At 29.7% G+C, this 18,045-nt stretch overlaps 1 protein-coding gene across 2 annotated transcripts; it reads left to right on the plus strand.

Annotated features, from left to right (window-relative positions):
• The first annotated feature begins 892 nt into the window (after positions 1-892).
• On the plus strand, positions 893-16,221 carry LOC105631090 (putative clathrin assembly protein At5g57200). 2 transcript variants are annotated; one of them, XM_089724602.1, is made up of 15 exons: positions 893-1,118; positions 1,248-1,317; positions 1,870-1,967; positions 3,497-3,635; positions 3,750-3,877; positions 4,642-4,734; positions 4,838-4,888; positions 4,979-5,044; positions 5,149-5,214; positions 5,347-5,427; positions 5,612-5,689; positions 7,397-7,588; positions 14,384-14,459; positions 15,048-15,175; positions 15,749-16,221. In XM_089724602.1, exons 1-15 carry the CDS (start codon positions 1,029-1,031, stop codon positions 16,136-16,138), a joined length of 1,746 nt encoding a protein of 581 aa, XP_089580728.1. In that variant the 5' UTR covers positions 893-1,028; the 3' UTR covers positions 16,139-16,221. The 2 variants fall into 2 exon arrangements, with proteins under 2 accessions (XP_089580728.1, XP_089580727.1); XM_089724601.1 differs by lacking the exons at positions 14,384-14,459; positions 15,048-15,175; positions 15,749-16,221 and adding exons at positions 7,668-7,743; positions 8,326-8,453; positions 9,026-9,675.
• Positions 16,222-18,045: the final 1,824 nt, after the last annotated feature.

The raw sequence follows: 18,045 nt of genomic DNA on the forward strand, positions 1-18,045 counted from the left end.
GCATATACACATTAAGAAGATGGGTCAATTGATCTCTTTTTTTTTTATAAAGTTCCTTTACATGCCTGTGGATTTTTTTAAATTTGACTCCTCATAAAATTAAAACCCTTTTCATAATATTTTTTTTATATGTTGACCCCAAAAATTTTTTTTACATCCATAGCTGTATATATCATTTAATTTTGGTTAAATGGAAGGGAAAATAATATTTTTTTTTAATAATTATTCCAATACATATATAATAATTAATAATTAGATTTTCATTCTCAAATTAAGTGAAAAGAAACTAATTTTTGTTATAAAAAATTAATAATTAATTAGTGAAAATTATTAGATTGTCATTTTCTTATAATTAGTCCTCATGTTGTTGCGCACATTTTGGAAGTAATAGTGAATAATTTTTATGGACTAAATTCTTAATATGTGTTTTGTCAAGCCATACAAATAAAAACAAAATGAAACGGAAAAAGTATATTTTTATATATATCTAGCAGATACACGTTAAAAAGATGGGTCCATTGATCTCTCTTTTTTTTATAAAGTTCCTTCAGATGCCTGTGGATTTTTTGAAAATTGAGTCCTCATAAAATTAAAACCCCAAAAATTTTTTTTACATCCATCGCTGTATTTTGGTTAAATGGAAGGGAAAATAATATTTTTTTTAATAATTATTCCAATACATATAAAATAATTAATAATTAGATTTTCATTCTCAAATTAAGTGAAAAGAAACTAATTTTTGTTATAAAAAATTAATAATTAATTAGTGAAAATTATTAGATTGTCACTTTCTTATAATTAGTCCTCATGTTGTTGCGCACATTTTGGAAGTAATAGTGAATATCCCAAAAAGAAAATACAAACATTTACAAAAATTCGAGGAAAGCAAAAAGGAAAAAACCAACAAAACTCTCTTCTCTCTCCCTCTCTCAAATCGAGACACAAAAAGAAATCTACATTTCCTCATAATTTCTTTTTGTGTTCTTTTATGTATATATTTTTTCCCAGTTGAGAAAGGAAATATTACAATGGGAACCTTTACGAGTTTCAGAAAAGCCTATGGGGCACTTAAAGACAGCACAACGGTTGGGCTTGCCAAGGTTAATAGTGAATTTAAGGTAATTGTTCTTCAAAGATCTTGTTCATTTTCATTTTAGGAGAATCTGAATTTTTTTTTATTTTTTTATTTTTTGCATTTATTAGTTTTATAGTTTTTGATTTTCTTTTCTTTTCTTTTTCAATAAAAGGAATTGGATATTGCGATCGTAAAGGCCACCAATCACGTTGAGTGCCCTCCCAAAGAACGCCATGTTCGAAGTAGGTTTATAAAATTTATATATATATGCATTTATGCATTACATTTTCAAAAATTTATTTCTATTATAATTTGAATTTATTTAAGTTTTAAATTAGTAAAAAAAGTTTAAATAAAAAACCTATTTGATTTTTATTCTATATTGTTTGTTCAAAGACTTTGAAACGTTCTTATTTCTATAGCGCTTCAAATTTGACACCTAGATTTTGAAGTTAGGCATGAGTTTCTGATTCAATACCTTTTTTAATTTTTTTTTTTTCCCAAGCTTATGTATAAATGGATGATCTCTATCTCTATTGAAATGAAACCTTCTTATAACATAAAAGAACACCTCATTAAAATGCTCTCTCTTTTCTTTTTTTTTTTTAGTTTAGATTATTTCTTATATAATTCTGAAACTCTTAATGGAAATGTAGGATTTGGTTTCCTTAGATGATTGAGTTTAAGTTTATATAATTTTGGTCTATGAAAAAGATAGTATGATAAGAAAAAAGGAACCCTAAAATCGAATATCCATTAACCTGATTTGGTTTTGGGTTTTGGATAATATGCAGAGATCTTTTCAGCAACTTCAGTAATACGTCCACGAGCAGATGTGGCATATTGCATTCACGCTCTTGCCAGGAGATTATCAAAGACAAGAAATTGGATTGTAATTTCTTCTCCCTTTTAAATTTCTCTGGCTATATATATATATATATATATAAAGGTTGCTAAATTTCTAGGAAGATTTTAAACACTAGTAATGAATAACTTGAAAATATTTTCCTCCGTTGACACTTCTTACGCAATCAGTGTAAAATACTTCCTCCATCACGTGTATATAGGTCTAGTTTGAATTTCACGTAAATTAAAAAAAATTTGTTAACAAATAGTATTATGGAATAAAGATAATATATAATTAAACTATATATTTTTTTTAGTTTTTTCCTGAAATACTCCTCTATTAATGATTGCAGTATATACAATTGGAAATATAACTATGCATTAAATAGGAGTATATTAAGAAATTAAATAATAAATGATCTTTTAAAATAGAAAATAGAACTATATTTTGTCCATGGGTTAGCTGAATTAGCTTTTTCTTTCTTTGATGTTGCTATTTGGATTGAGGATGTCCTTTCTTCTATTTGGCCTTTCGTTGTGTTGGATTCTTCCTTTTAATACAATCATTTATTTTCTTAAAAAAAAAATATAGGACTATATTTTGGAACAAAAGAAAAAGAAAAGTTGGGACAAAAGAAAAAGGAAAGTGAACGTGTGTGTGTGTGTGTATATATATATATATATATATATGAGATGGAGGGAGTTGCATTCGCACGAAATAATCATAATATGAATTAAATTATTTTTATCTTTCTTAAGTAGCCTAATGTATAGATTTGACCTTATGCTTTAGGCGATTATCCTTATGGCCTCCTAAACTTTAATCAAGACCTATTATGCCTCCATACTTTCATATTTTAGTAATAATTATATCTTTCGACAAAATAAAATATGAAAGTGTAGGGTCATAGTTGAATGCCCCTGCAAAGTTATTCCATTTTGGTAAAAGGCACAGTTATTACTGAAATGTGAAAGTATAAGATGATTATCAAATCCCTTCAAAGTTTAGAGAACTACAAGGAGAATTAGTTAAAATTCAAGGCCAAATTTATGCATTACACATTTTATTAAATAACGTGAAAAATATTCTTCTAATACATTCATCCAGTCTTGTTGAAGTATATGAGTAATTCCACATTAGATAAATATAAGTAGACTAAATAACATATAATGAGAAAGATAAACCAACCAAAATGGTTTAGGTCATTTCATGTTAAAAGTAAGCACAAAACCTAAACAACGTGAATATAATTTGATATTCAAAAGACATTTAAAATTTTATTTTTATTATTAATTTAAAAAAAGAATGAAAAATACTTTTTCGTTGTAATTCTATCCATAATTGCAATTAAGAATACTATTGCTACAAAAGGGCGAAATTATAGTAAAATTGATAAAAAAAAAAAAGTCAAAATAAAGTAAAATTATAAAAATGTATAAAGTTTGGGATATTATGATAAATTAGACATTTTCTAATATGATATCTGAGTTAATTTCTTGATCTTTCACTGGCTCTTTGCGAAGGTGAATTGTTAAAAACATTATTTTATAAGTGGAATTTTGTGTTGTTAACAGGTTGCGATAAAGACATTGATTGTGATTCATCGAACATTGAGAGAGGGAGACCCTACATTTCGAGAAGAGCTTTTAAATTATGCACATAGAGGAAATATTCTCCAAATATCAAATTTCAAAGATGACTCAAGTCCAATGGGTATATTTCTTTTTCATAAATTATAATTCTTTAATTTTAATATAAAAAAAAATGCTAAATGCTTTACTTTCAATATTGAATATTAAATTTTAATATTAATTTGTTGTGATGTAGCCTGGGATTGCTCTGCATGGGTTCGCACGTATGCTCTTTTTTTGGAGGAAAGGTTAGAGTGTTTTAGGATTTTAAAGTATGATATTGAGGCTGAACGTTTGACCAAGTCATCACCCGCAGCAACCAAGGTTCTTTACAATTTTAACACTTCTTTTACAATTTTAATCAATTTTTTTAATAATAATTTTTTTAATTGAGAGAAGAAAAAACCTAACCCTTTTGATTGATTGGGGGAGTTACATGATGCTAATTTCTAATAAGTTTTAGAGGAAAATATAGTTTTTTTTCTTGAGTTTTTAATGTGTTTTCTAATCAATGCTAATGTGTTAAGTGTGGAGGCTCGCACTATCAGTTTTAACTAAGATAGAAGTGGGTTGGATTTTTTGCAAGCACGCAATTCATGAAAATCTATTTAAAATATGTATAGATATTACTTAAATAGATTCGAAATGGATATGGATATTAAATTAATTATCCTTGGATTTGATCGATGTGAGTTTAAAGCTGTGGGTACCTACTAACCACTAAAACTCATTATATAATTTAAAATATTTATGTAATAAAATAATTCAGTTGAAAATTTAAGTGCATATTGAATTTAGGGATGGAAGCCAGATGAATTTTGGTTTGTATTTTAATATTTATGAACGTGAAATTTATTTTACGTTTATTTTATGATTTTCACTGGTTTCATTTTATATATAGTAGAATTGTGTTTCTCTATTTTCTTTTAACCATCGCCTCAGCTAGACTTGAATAGCAATTATAACAAGACTAGTTATAAAAAATACTAAAAAAGAAAATAAGATATTAATTAATAAAATTTAAAAAATCGTTATTTTATTCATTTAGTTTTTAGAATATTTGTCGTATCCCTTATTTGGAATGACAGGCACATAGTAGAACAAGACTTTTGAATCGTGATGCTCTATTAGATCAGCTACCTGCACTCCAACAACTTCTGTTTCGCCTAGTTGGTTGCCACGTAATGACGAACATTACTTATTCAAATTTTTTATTTTATTTTATTTTTCTTATTCAGTTTTAAATTGCGTTCCAATTTTATTATTGTTTTCTAATTTTTGTAGCCTGAAGGAACAGCTTATTGCAATTATCTTGTACAATATGCGTTGGCTTTGGTATGAATTATAATTTGATGTTTTCTTATATGAAATACATATTATAAATGTGGCTTACTTCTTTTTTTTTTTTTTTTTTTTTCGGTGTAGGTTTTAAAGGAGAGCTTTAAAATATATTGTGCAATTAATGATGGAATCATTAATCTTGTAGACATGGTAAATACTTTTTAGTCACCTAATTTCCTTGCTAATATATTATTTATATATATTTCAAGAATTTTGGTATTTTATACTAACAGAAACTGGAAATTCTTTTTCAGTTTTTTGATATGTCAAGGCATGATGCGGTGAAAGCACTCAATATATACAAACGAGCTGGCCAGCAGGTTTAAACTATATATTTATGTCTTAATTCACAAAATAAGAATTTCATGTTATGACCAAAATCCGATTCATTTGAGATTAAGACTTAGTTATTATAGTTAAATTTATTTATAAGCTTATCTTTTGTTATTCAGGCTGAAAAGCTTGCTGAATTTTACGAATATTGCAAGGGCTTGGAGCTAGCCAGAAACTTTCAATTTCCAACATTGAGACAGGTTTTTCTTTCTATTTAATAAGCAGAAATAGAATGAAATGTAATATAAATAGAAGTTATTTTAATATAAACATTGCACTGAAACTGCATTTGATTATATTACTTTATATTCTATTATGATTTACGGAATAAAAAATTTTAGTGTATGCTAATTATATATTGTTACAAACTTTTCTTCCAAGCAGCCACCTCCATCTTTTCTTGCAACAATGGAAGAATATATCAAGGAAGCACCTCAAATGGGTTCTGTTCATAAAAGATTGGTAAGAACTTAATTTTTGTCATCATGGTTTTTATTTTATTTTATTTTAACAAACACCAATGCATAATCCAAGGCAAATATAACTCAAACTAGAACAAACCATGCGTCTTACTTTATTAATCTAATACTCCAACATAGTCTCAAACCATAACCTAGAGGAACAATTCTTAAGACAATACCTAATAAAACAAGATTCAAAGGCTCATCCAAGCAATTCAAACTTAAAATGACTATAAAACGAATCATTAAAATTACCCCCACCAAACATTAAAATATCATTTCTCAAGTTCATGGTCATACATACGCCGAAACTCCCAAAAATGGTGAGATGCAATATAACCTTGAAATGGTTATGAACACTATCAATCAATGTTAGAATTATTTAATATCATAAATTATTCATCATTCATCAGTTTGTTCAATTCGACCCAAAAACCTAATTTAATTCAAAAAATTTCGATAAACATGATTGGATGGTAATTTCATTTAATACAACCCTTAACTCGTATTACTCAACATCCATTTATCATTCTAAAATCATCAAACACAATAAAAGCATGCCAATTTACTCATAAAACACAAACTCGCACTAAAACCTAAGTCTTTCCAATTCAAGTTCATATGACCTCAAAACTCATAAACCATTATGTACAATCTAATCCAAGAGAAGATGTTGGATAAGCTATACTTAGTGCCATGAACGAAACTTGAGGTGAGGCATGGACACTTGATGTTAGGAATGGACACTTTATGTTAGGAATGGAAAATTGGCGACATAAACCAACCTTAAGAACTCCATAACAAACCCGACCCTGAAATCTTTGGTAAACCAAACTCAAATCTTGTTACTTTCATGTTTTGGAATGGGAGAGATTCCATCAAATCTTGTTGGGCAAGGTTTTCTAGAGAAACAATGGAAGTTAAGATAGAGGTTGGAGATGAGAAAACGAGGTCGAAATTTTAAAGCTAAACCCAAGATTGTCAGTGCCAAGTACCGTAGACAAATCTCTTGATAAGACTGCTGCCTTAATTTTTACTTAGGGCTTGTTCGGCAAAATTAAATGGTTCGGTAGATATTAGCTGTTTTAATAATATTTAGCTGTTTTAATAACTTTTCCTAACAGCAAAATGTTATAGGGACGTAACTTTTATAAAAATCTACATTAACTTTTGAAAAGCTAGTTCAAATGTATATTATTGAATATTTAAAAAAAAATAGTGTTTAGCATTTTGATCAGCTACTTAAGCCTTAGAACACTACCTTAACCTCTAAAAAAGCCAGTTCAAATGCTATGTTACTGAATACTATAAAAAATAGTGTTTAATCAAAATGCTAAAAGCTACTTTAAAAGTTATTGCCGAACACAACCAAATTTTATTAATTTGCCCCAAAATTGATCCTAACATGCAATCTACTCAATTTTTTATTTATTTATTGATTTTAACATAAATTTCTAATCAGAAGACGAGTTAGACCCATTTTTTAGAGGTTCAATGCGAGAGATGCATGTAATAAAAAAAAGTGAGCTAGTTGATATATATATATATATATATATATATATATATATATATATATATATATATATAATCTTTTTTATCACAATTTATCTATTTTTACAGTATCCATTAAAATGTACCGATTAAATTTACCTTTGAGACATACAACTCTATGTTTTAGTTTGTAATAAACATAATTGTTGAACGGTAGGAATATCATCAAGAGAGAGAAGTACCAGAACTTAAGGCAAAAGAAGAACCTTCAGAACCTATAGAAGAAGAGGTTGAAAAAATTGATGAAAATGAAACAGCAATGGACAAATCAGAAGACGTTCAACTTGAAGAAGAGGTGGTGGAATCTCCACAGTTGATATCTGTTTATGATGATACCGGAGATTTGCTTGTAAGTTTTCCACTTCTTTCAATGTTTCTGTTAGGTTTGTTATGATATTCTATTTTCACATGTAAGTTTTTGGTTGTAGGGTTTGCATGAAACAAATCAAAAAGCTATACAATTAGAGGAAAGCAACGCATTAGCTCTTGCAATTGTTCCAACAGGTAAACCGGTTCTTATATATTTAATTCATTCAAGAAGTTTTATCTCAACTACTGTTTCTCTGTATGCAATGTTAATTAGTATCCAGCTACTAAGAGCTTAGGAAATTTTTGGAACTTTTCTCATATTACTTAAATTTTATGGTAAAAAATTACTATTTTTCTTGCATTTTGTCTAAATACACTAGTTTGTCCTTGCATTTTTTTAAATATACTAATTTTCTGTTTTTTTGCATCTGTTTCATTATTTTTTCCTTAGGGCAAATTTTTTAATTTTTTCCATTAAAAAATTACAAAAAATTGTAGATAAAACTAGTTAATTTGATACAAAGATAAAATAATTAATTTTTCTGAAGTTGTATTATAAATATTGACAAAAGAATACAAAAAATTAATGGAAGGACAAAATAGTTAACATATACGAAATATAAGGAAAAGTTAATGTATTTTCAGAAAATACGGGAACACAACAGTATATTTTAGTAAAATACAAACATAAAATAAGTAATTTTTCATATTAATTCTACCTGATGGAACTAAATTTATTGAATAAGTTTTATATTTAAACACGTTTTTTTTATGCAGATAATGGTAATTTATCTTCATCAAGTGATGCTTTGAGTGCACTTGTTGGGCCAAATGCAACAGGATGGGAGCTAGCACTTGTTACTGCACCAAGTAACAATACTAGTCATGTGACAGGCAGCCAATTGGTTAGTGTTTCTTTTTTTTTTTTTTTTTTTTTTTTTTTTTTTTTTTTGTATTGACATTTTCAGTTCATGACTTTTATTTCTTACAACAGTTTAACAAAAACAAATATATTAGTGGTTTAAATATTGATTAAATATTTAAACATCTTTATTATTAATTTGGTTCATAGATTTTCTCATAGATTACATCCAGACAAGTTTTCATCAGATTTAAAAATACTATGTTAGACTTGTTTTCATATAATCTTTAGTTTCCATAGTTTCAAAATTAGTTAATGTAATTCTTACATTACCATTAATGACAAATAGAATATTTTGAAAGTGTTGGAGCCATTAACAAATATCAAGGACTAAAATTGTTAATCTTGAAATAATAATGTTCGAATATATAAATTAAGGTGAATTTCTAAGAGCATATTGTAATTAACCTAATGTATATATGATACATTAATAAAATTCCACTAATCTTAATATTAATTCCTAATTTAAAGTTAATTTGCAAAGTTTATTAATTACAAGAGTTTTAATTATTGAAAACAATATTTTAATGATGTTTTTTAAAAAAAATGAATCAGGCTGGTGGATTTGATAGGCTATTACTAGATAGCTTATATGAAGATGATTCTGCGAGGAGACAACTAGAATTACAAAATGCAGGTTATGGATATGGAGGGATGATGACTATGCAAAATAATCCATTTGAACAACATGACCCATTTGCAATGTCAAGTAATGTACCACCTCCACCAAATGTGCAAATGGCAATGACTCAACAACAACAACAACAAATGATGTTACAACAGCAACAACAGATGATGCTACAACATCAACAGCAACAACTGTATCAACCTCAACATCCTCAATCACAAACGCATCAAATGAGTCCTTTAAATCCTTTTGGGGATCCATTTTCAAGTCTTCCACACAGTTCAGTATCACAACAAGGAAATCATATGCTCCTTTAGAAGATAATTAATTTTCTTTTTAATTTCCTGGTTTTAACATATTGCTTAACTCTTTGAAATAGGGGAATAATTCTTTTATTCAAGGTTTGGTATGCTCATTCTTTTTCACTTAGTAAATAAATTATTCTTTCCTTCTTTTAGTTGAAAAACTATATCATAGAGCCCATGTTGGAAATTTGAACTTCGAATACTACTTCAAAGTATTGCCTTGTAAAATATATGAATCGTATACATTCTGCGATGTTTCTATCTAGCACAACTGTTTGTTTGAGCATCATTTTGACAGTCCGAGAACCATATTAATCTCTCAATTCCTAACGGGAGACAATTATCCTATATAGAATATCATGCTATCACCATGGATTTTGAAGCAAAAAAAAAAAAAAAAAAAAAAAGAATTCATTGATAGCAATATCAAGTAGCCTCATCTAATATCATCTTCATACGCTCTTTGAAGTCATTGTAACAAAATGATTTTATCTTGGTTGCTCAATTTTGTATCTCAAGAAATCACTAATAGTGTAATTTCTATAAAGAAAGCCTATGATGTATGGACAGATCTTCATGTTCGCTTCTCTCAACAAAATACTATAAGAGTTTTTGAAATCCAGTGTCCCATATATCACATACAGTAGAATAATTCAGTGGCCAACTACTATACAATGTTAAAAGGATTGTGGGATGAACTAGAGATTTATAATGATTGTCAAGCTTGTTCATGTAGTGCCATTCTCAATAGTATTCAGGAACTTCATCGTGTCATTTAATTTTTGATGGGGGAGTCCTATATTCATTTGAGAAGTCAACTCCTTATGATGAATCATTTGCCGCCATCAATATCTAAAGCTTATTCATTGATCTTGCAAGAAGAACAGCAACGATCCATCAAAATGATTAATATATACAGTGAGTTATCAAGACAAATCAGCCATGGTAGCCTCAACTAATGGTTCTTATTTTTAGTGCAACCCAAAGGAATCAATCAAAAGGAAATGGGCCTCCTTATCACTATAACTATTGCGGAAAGTAGGGTCATTTTGGGTCTCGTTGTTGTATGAAGCCTGAAAATGTAAATATGATCCAAATTTTCAGCCTATAAGATCATTTTCAAAATAAAACCAAAATGTGCAAGAACACGGTGAATTTACTAAGACTGATGCATCTTTTAGTTATAAAACTCATAAACCTCTTGCAGCTATAGTAGATCAAGGCACATCTATCTCGGATGCATAAAATGCTTACCATTCACTCTAAAAAAAAAAAATTCAATAAGTCTTAGCCTTAATACAACCACCTTCTATAAATCCCTCTAGTCCACTTGTCAATTTTGCAGGTAAACTTTCATGTTTTTCCTTTTGTCCAAATGATCCTTGAATTGTTGATTCAGGTTGCACTAATCATATTATACAAAATATAAAATTCTTAATTGATGTTTGTGATCATCATAGTCCTCCCATTAAATTGCCTAATGGAAACCAAGTTCTACTTAACATAGATTCTTGTCAACTCAACTCTTACATGCTTATAAAAAATGTGATTTATGTTCCTTCCTTCTCCATTAGCAAAATCATCAAACACTTAATTGTTCAGTTTATGTTTTTCTTCATTTTTGTGTGTTTCAGGACCTGGCGATGAAGAAGTTTATAGGTTTGGCAAAGGAGCACGGTGGTCTTTCTGTAAAAACCTCAATTATGGATATTTTACATTTGCGTCTTAGACATCCTGGTCAACATGTTAAAATTATTACCTCATATCAATAATATTATTTTTCCAATAAACATCCATATCTTATTTGACCTTTGGCAGAACAAACTGGTGTATCATTTCCTATTAGTTTTATTTCAACGAATTCCTATTTTAAACTCTTCATGTTGATGTGTATGATTTCCTATTAGTTTTATTTCAACGAATTCCTATTTTAAACTCTTCATGTTGATGTTTAGGGACCATATTCAACCCCCTCTTTGAATGGTGCAAATTTCTTTTTAACTATCATGGATAATTTTTCTCATGGTGTTTGGATTTTCTTACTTCAATCTAAGTCTCAAGTTTATCATTACATTGAAAATTCTTTTTCCATGATAAAAACACAATTTAATGCCACAATTGGATGGGTTCGAAGTGATAATGATACTGAATTTTTTAATAATATTGCCCCCTCCTTCAATTCACTTAGTGTTGTTCATAAGCATAGTTGCACCCACACACCACAATAAAATGGTGTTGTGAAGCACAAACATAGGCACTTGTTATACTTAGCTCGGGCTCTTCGTTTTCAAGTTGGTTTACCTATTAAATCTTAGAGGGATGTGTTCTTACCGTTGCATATCTTCTAAACAAATGCCTACCAAAGCTCTCAACTATAAAGCATCATTTGAGTTACCGTTTAATAAGGCACCAACATTTCAACATCTTCATGCATTTGGTTGTTTATGCTTTAGACCTAATGTTCACATCACATATAAATTTGATAAACGGGCTTCACCTAGAATTTTTATTAGCTATTCATATGGTCAAAAGGATTATAAAATATTTTAACTTCACACAAAAAATTTCTATTAGTCATGATGTAAATTTTCATGAACAAACATTTTCATCATGTACAAGAAGCAAACTGAAGATTCATTTCCACTCTCTTTTCCAATAGAAGAAGATAGTAGTATGGACCCTTCCATCCTCTCCTTATCCTCTCCTAATACTATTTCTCCAACCACAAATTCAACAGACCTTGTATATCATTCAGTTCAAGATCCTCCACTAATGCACCTACCACTGCTTTACTTCCAATGAGAAATTTGCCTACCTTCTAAGTATAAAAATTATCATTGCTCTCATGCTTAATCTCGTCACTCGTCTTTACATTCAGGTATGAAATATCCTCTTGAAGATTTTCTTTCTTATCATCATTTTACTTCTTGTCCTTTGTGCATTTTCTTAGCCCTTTGTCTTTTGATATTGAACCTACAAATTTTACCAAGCCATTAGGTTTCCTGAGTGGAGGCAAGCCATTGATGTTAAACTTTTTGCTTTAGAAGACACAAAGACTTGGTCTATTATTCCTCTTCCTCATGACAAGAAGCCAGTTAGTTGCAAATGGATTTTTAAAATCAAAAGGCGATATGATGATAGTATTGAAAGATATGAGGGACATCTAGTTACCAAAGATTTTATCTAGGTTGAAGGGGTTGATTATCATTATAATTTTGCTCCTATAGTAAAATTATTGATAGTGCATGTTCTTTTAGCTATTACTGCAGTGAAAAATTGGCCTTTACACTAACTTGATGTTCAAAATGCTTTTCTTCATGTATAGCTAAATGAAGAGGTTTATATGTCTTGCCTGAAAAATGTGATAAAAAAGAGAGTATTCTCTAGCTTGCAAGCTTCATAAGTTACTTTATCGACTAAAACAAGCTCCTCGCAATTGGTTTTCCACATTTTCTCATGCATTCTTGATCTCAGGTAATCACATGCTGATCTCTTTATTTATTTTAGGGCGTATTCCTAACTTTTTTTTTCCTCTAATTTATATGGATAACATGGTAAGCACTCATTCAATAATTTAAAATTTTTCTTCTTAGCCATTTTCGTATCACGGATTTGGGTTCACTAAAATATTTCCTTGGTATTGAAATTGCTCGCTTCACTAAAAGTATCTATTTGAGTAAGCGCAAGTATGTCCTTGGCTTGCTCAATGATGCTACTGTTATTGATGCTCGAATAACTGACACACTTATGGAACTCAATATTAAATTTTTAGATTCTAATGGGATTTTATTAGAAGTTGCTTTTATTTATCATTGACTAGTTGGTCGACTTATTTATCTTACTATCTCTAGACCCGATATTGCTTTCCCTATTAATATTCTCAATCGATTTATGCAGGCACCTCGTAAGCCACATTTAGATGTTGCTCATCATTTTCTTCGATACCTGAACAAAACTCTTGATCAAAGCATTCTTCTATCTTCATCTAGTTCATTTTCGCGCACTACTTATTACGACTCTGATTGGGCAAGTTGTCCTATGATAAGATGGTCTACCACAGGTTATTATATATTTGTTGGCACAAGTTTCATTTCTTGGAAAAGAAAAAAAGCAAACTATTTTCTCTTATTCCTCTCTTGAAACTGTATACCATGCTATGGCAACTACCAATAAAGGAGTTGTTTGGATGCATAATTTGTTAAAAGATTTTGGGATTTCTTTAATGCAACCTACACCTTTATATTGTGATAATCAACTTGATCATCACATTACTATTAATCTTGTTTTGCAGATAAAGCATCTTGAAATTGATTATCATGTTTTTGAGAGAAACTTCAAGTTGGCATTCTTCTTCCTTTATCAATTTTCTTTGCCAATCAGCCAATTAATCTTTTGACAAAGGCTCTCGTCAAGGACAAGTTTCTTTTTCTACATTGCAAGCTGGGTATTTATGACTTACATACTCCAGCTTAAAGGGATTATTAAAGCCTAAAATCATGCCTTATATTAGTTGTATATATTATTTCTTTTCTATAGTAGTTGATTTTCCATATTAGTTACGATTCCTTACTTTCTTGTATAATTAGTATTCTTTCCCTTTTAGTTTTCATGACTTTAGGTTCATCTCTGTATAAATACCATTACTGTAATAAGAATAATACCATTACTCTATGTTTTAGTTTGTAATAAACATAATTGTTGAACGGTAGGAATATCATCAAGAGAGAGAAGTACCAGAACTTAAGGCAAAAGAAGAACCTTAAGAACCTATAGAAGAAGAGGTTGAAAAAATTGATGAAAATGAAACAGCAATGGACAAATCAGAAGACGTTCAACTTGAAGAAGAGGTGGTGGAATCTCCACAGTTGATATCTGTTTATGATGATACCGGAGATTTGCTTGCAAGTTTTCCACTTCTTTCAATGTTTCTGTTAGGTTTGTTATGATATTCTATTTTCACATGTAAGTTTTTGGTTGTAGGGTTTGCATGAAATAAATCAAAAAGCTATACAATTAGAGGAAAGCAACGCATTAGCTCTTGCAATTGTTCCAACAGGTAAACCGGTTCTTATATATTTAATTCATTCAAGAAGTTTTATCTCAACTACTGTTTCTCTGTATGCAATGTTAATTAGTATCCAGCTACTAAGAGCTTAGGAAATTTTTGGAACTTTTCTCATATTACTTAAATTTTATGGTAAAAAATTACTATTTTTCTTGCATTTTGTCTAAATACACTAGTTTGTCCTTGCATTTTTTTAAATATACTAATTTTCTGTTTTTTTGCATCTGTTTCTTTATTTTTTCCTTAGGGCAAATTTTTTAATTTTTTCCATTAAAAAATTACAAAAAATTGTAGATAAAACTAGTTAATTTGGCTAAATACAAAGATAAAATAGTTAATTTTTCTGAAGTTGTATTATAAATATTGACAAAAGAATACAAAAAATTAATGGAAGGACAAAATAGTAAACAGATACGAAATATAAGGAAAAATTAATGTATTTTCAGAAAATGCAAGAACATAATAGTATATTTTAGTAAAATACAAACGTAAAATAAGTAATTTTCATATTAATTCTACCTGATGGAACTAAATTTATTGAATAAGTTTTATATTTAAACACTTTTTTTTTTTATGCAGATAATGGTAATTTATCTTCATCAAGTGATGCTTTGAGTGCACTTGTTGGGCCAAATGCAACAGGATGGGAGCTAGCACTTGTTACTGCACCAAGTAACAATACTAGTCATGTGACAGGCAGCCAATTGGTTAGTGTTTCTTTTTTTTTTTTTTTTTTTTTTTTTTTTTTTTTTTTTGTATTGACATTTTCAGTTCATGACTTTTATTTCTTACAACAGTTTAACAAAAACAAATATATTAGTGGTTTAAATATTGATTAAATATTTAAACATCTTTATTATTAATTTGGTTCATAGATTTTCTCATAGATTACATCCAGACAAGTTTTCATCAGATTTAAAAATACTATGTTAGACTTGTTTTCATATAATCTTTAGTTTCCATAGTTTCAAAATTAGTTAATGTAATTCTTACATTACCATTAATGACAAATAGAATATTTTGAAAGTGTTGGAGCCATTAACAAATATCAAGGACTAAAATTGTTAATCTTGAAATAATAATGTTCGAATATATAAATTAAGGTGAATTTCTAAGAGCATATTGTAATTAACCTAATGTATATATGATACATTAATAAAATTCCACTAATCTTAATATTAATTCCTAATTTAAAGTTAATTTGCAAAGTTTATTAATTACAAGAGTTTTAATTATTGAAAACAATATTTTAATGATGTTTTTTAAAAAAAATGAATCAGGCTGGTGGATTTGATAGGCTATTACTAGATAGCTTATATGAAGATGATTCTGCGAGGAGACAACTAGAATTACAAAATGCAGGTTATGGATATGGAGGGATGATGACTATGCAAAATAATCCATTTGAACAACATGACCCATTTGCAATGTCAAGTAATGTACCACCTCCACCAAATGTGCAAATGGCAATGACTCAACAACAACAACAACAAATGATGTTACAACAGCAACAACAGATGATGCTACAACATCAACAGCAACAACTGTATCAACCTCAACATCCTCAATCACAAACGCATCAAATGAGTCCTTTAAATCCTTTTGGGGATCCATTTTCAAGTCTTCCACACAGTTCAGTATCACAACAAGGAAATCATATGCTCCTTTAGAAGATAATTAATTTTCTTTTTAATTTCCTGGTTTTAACATATTGCTTAACTCTTTGAAATAGGGGAATAATTCTTTTATTCAAGGTTTGTTATGCTCATTCTTTTTCACTTAGTAAATAAATTATTCTTTCCTTCTTTTAGTTGAAAAACTATATCATAGAGCCCATGTTGGAAATTTGAACTTCGAATACTACTTCAAAGTATTGCCTTGTAAAATATATGAATCGTATACATTCTGCGATGTTTCTATCTAGCACAACTGTTTGTTTGAGTTGGTTAATCAATGAGATTGAATATAGCATCGATTGAGCAAGAAAAATAGAATTGTATTTTTTTAAAAGAAAAATAGAAATGGTTTAGAAAGACTATTAGAGCCTAAAATAAAACCAAAATGTGCAAGAACACGGTGAATTTGCTGAGACTGATACATCTTTTTAGTTATAAAACTCATAAACCTCTTGCAGCTATAGTAGATCAAGGCACATCTAGCTCGGATTCATAAAATGCTAACCATTCACTCTAAAAAAAAAAATTCAATAAGTCTTAGCCTTAATACAACCGCCTTCTATAAATCCCTCTAGTCCACTTGTCAATTTTGCAGGTAAACTTTCATGTTTTTCCTTTTGTCCAAATGATCCTTGAATTGTTGATTCAGGTTGCACTAATCATATTATACACAATATAAAATTCTTAATTGATGTTTGTGATCATCATAGTCCTCCCATTAAATTGCCTAATGGAAACCAAGTTCTAGTTACTCACGTAGATTCTTGTCAACTCAACTCTTATCACTACAAAAAAAAACGCCATTTTGCGACAGACCAATCAGTCGCAAAATGGCACAGATCGGTTGCTAATTTCACTTAGCGACCGATCTGAGACCGATATACATCGGTCGCAAAATCCCTGGTCGCAAAGTTTTTTGCGACCGATGATTTTGTCGGTCGCAAATTAGTGACCGATATAATCGGTCACAAACTTGAATAATCGGTTGCAATTTTTAGTCGTGGTTCATTTGGAAACTCTGTCGCAAATTTGGTCGCAGAAAAATCTGTCGCAATTTTTAAAATCGGTCGCAAATCGGTCGCAAAATGTAAATTTAAAATTTTAATTATTGGTAGCAAATCGGTCGCAAAAGTTAAAAAAAATAAAAAAAATTAAATATTATTATGAAACAATAATTTTTTCGCACATGTGAAAATTGACATATATAAATATATATCACACACGCAATCCAAGAATAATATAAAAATGTAATTTTTATTGTACTGAACAAAATATCAAAATACAAATGAAAAACTAAAAAGGTCCAAAATCAAATCTACGCTGCTGCTCATCTGCAGGATCCGATGTCGGATCGCCGGGAGGAGTACCTGCTGGATGTGATGTATCGCTAGGAGGGGTGACCAAGGTATCGTCTGCAGCATCGGGATCAGGAGCTGGTAGTGGCTGCTGCTGTGATGTCGAACATTTTGGTCTGTAGCAGGCGCAGGATCAGAGGAAGAACTACCAGCACCGGGCTCACCTAACAGCCGCATCACATGCGCTCTAAGCTCTGCAATCTGTCTCTGCTGATCAACAAGTTGAGCCCGTAATTCAGTATAGTGCTCGTCAGTGTGCTCGGGCTGTGAGCCTGCACTAGCTGTAGAAGCGTGAGCTGCTGAGCCGCAGTAAAACTGTGATGCTTGAGACCCGATGCCGTATACCTTCCTCTTCTTCTCGCCCCCTATAGCCTTGAGATAAAGCGCTACCTCGTCAATTCTTGACTCAGCTTTAGATTCATCGGTCTAAGAAGAAACAAGATGCTCACGAGCTGTTGTATAGTTCTCCTGAAAACAAAAAATTAATCAATGCAATTGCAAGCTTTATTATATTGAACTTTGTACATCTTCGCAACGAGTAGAGGG

This window comes from Jatropha curcas, chromosome 8 (assembly GCF_041381405.1).
Source record: "Jatropha curcas cultivar XTBG-Jc1 chromosome 8, XTBG_Jcur_1.0, whole genome shotgun sequence".
In the NCBI taxonomy this organism is placed as follows: domain Eukaryota; kingdom Viridiplantae; phylum Streptophyta; class Magnoliopsida; order Malpighiales; family Euphorbiaceae; genus Jatropha; species Jatropha curcas.

Coding starts and splice junctions, on each gene's coding strand:
- LOC105631090 (XM_089724602.1), top strand. CDS start 1,029: ATGGGAACCTTTACGAGTTTCAGAAAAGCCTATGGGGCACTTAAAGAC. Junction 5,215..5,346: donor ACAAACGAGCTGGCCAGCAG/GTTTAAACTATA, acceptor TTTGTTATTCAG/GCTGAAAAGCTTGCTGAATT. Junction 15,176..15,748: donor ATGTGACAGGCAGCCAATTG/GTTAGTGTTTCT, acceptor AAAATGAATCAG/GCTGGTGGATTTGATAGGCT.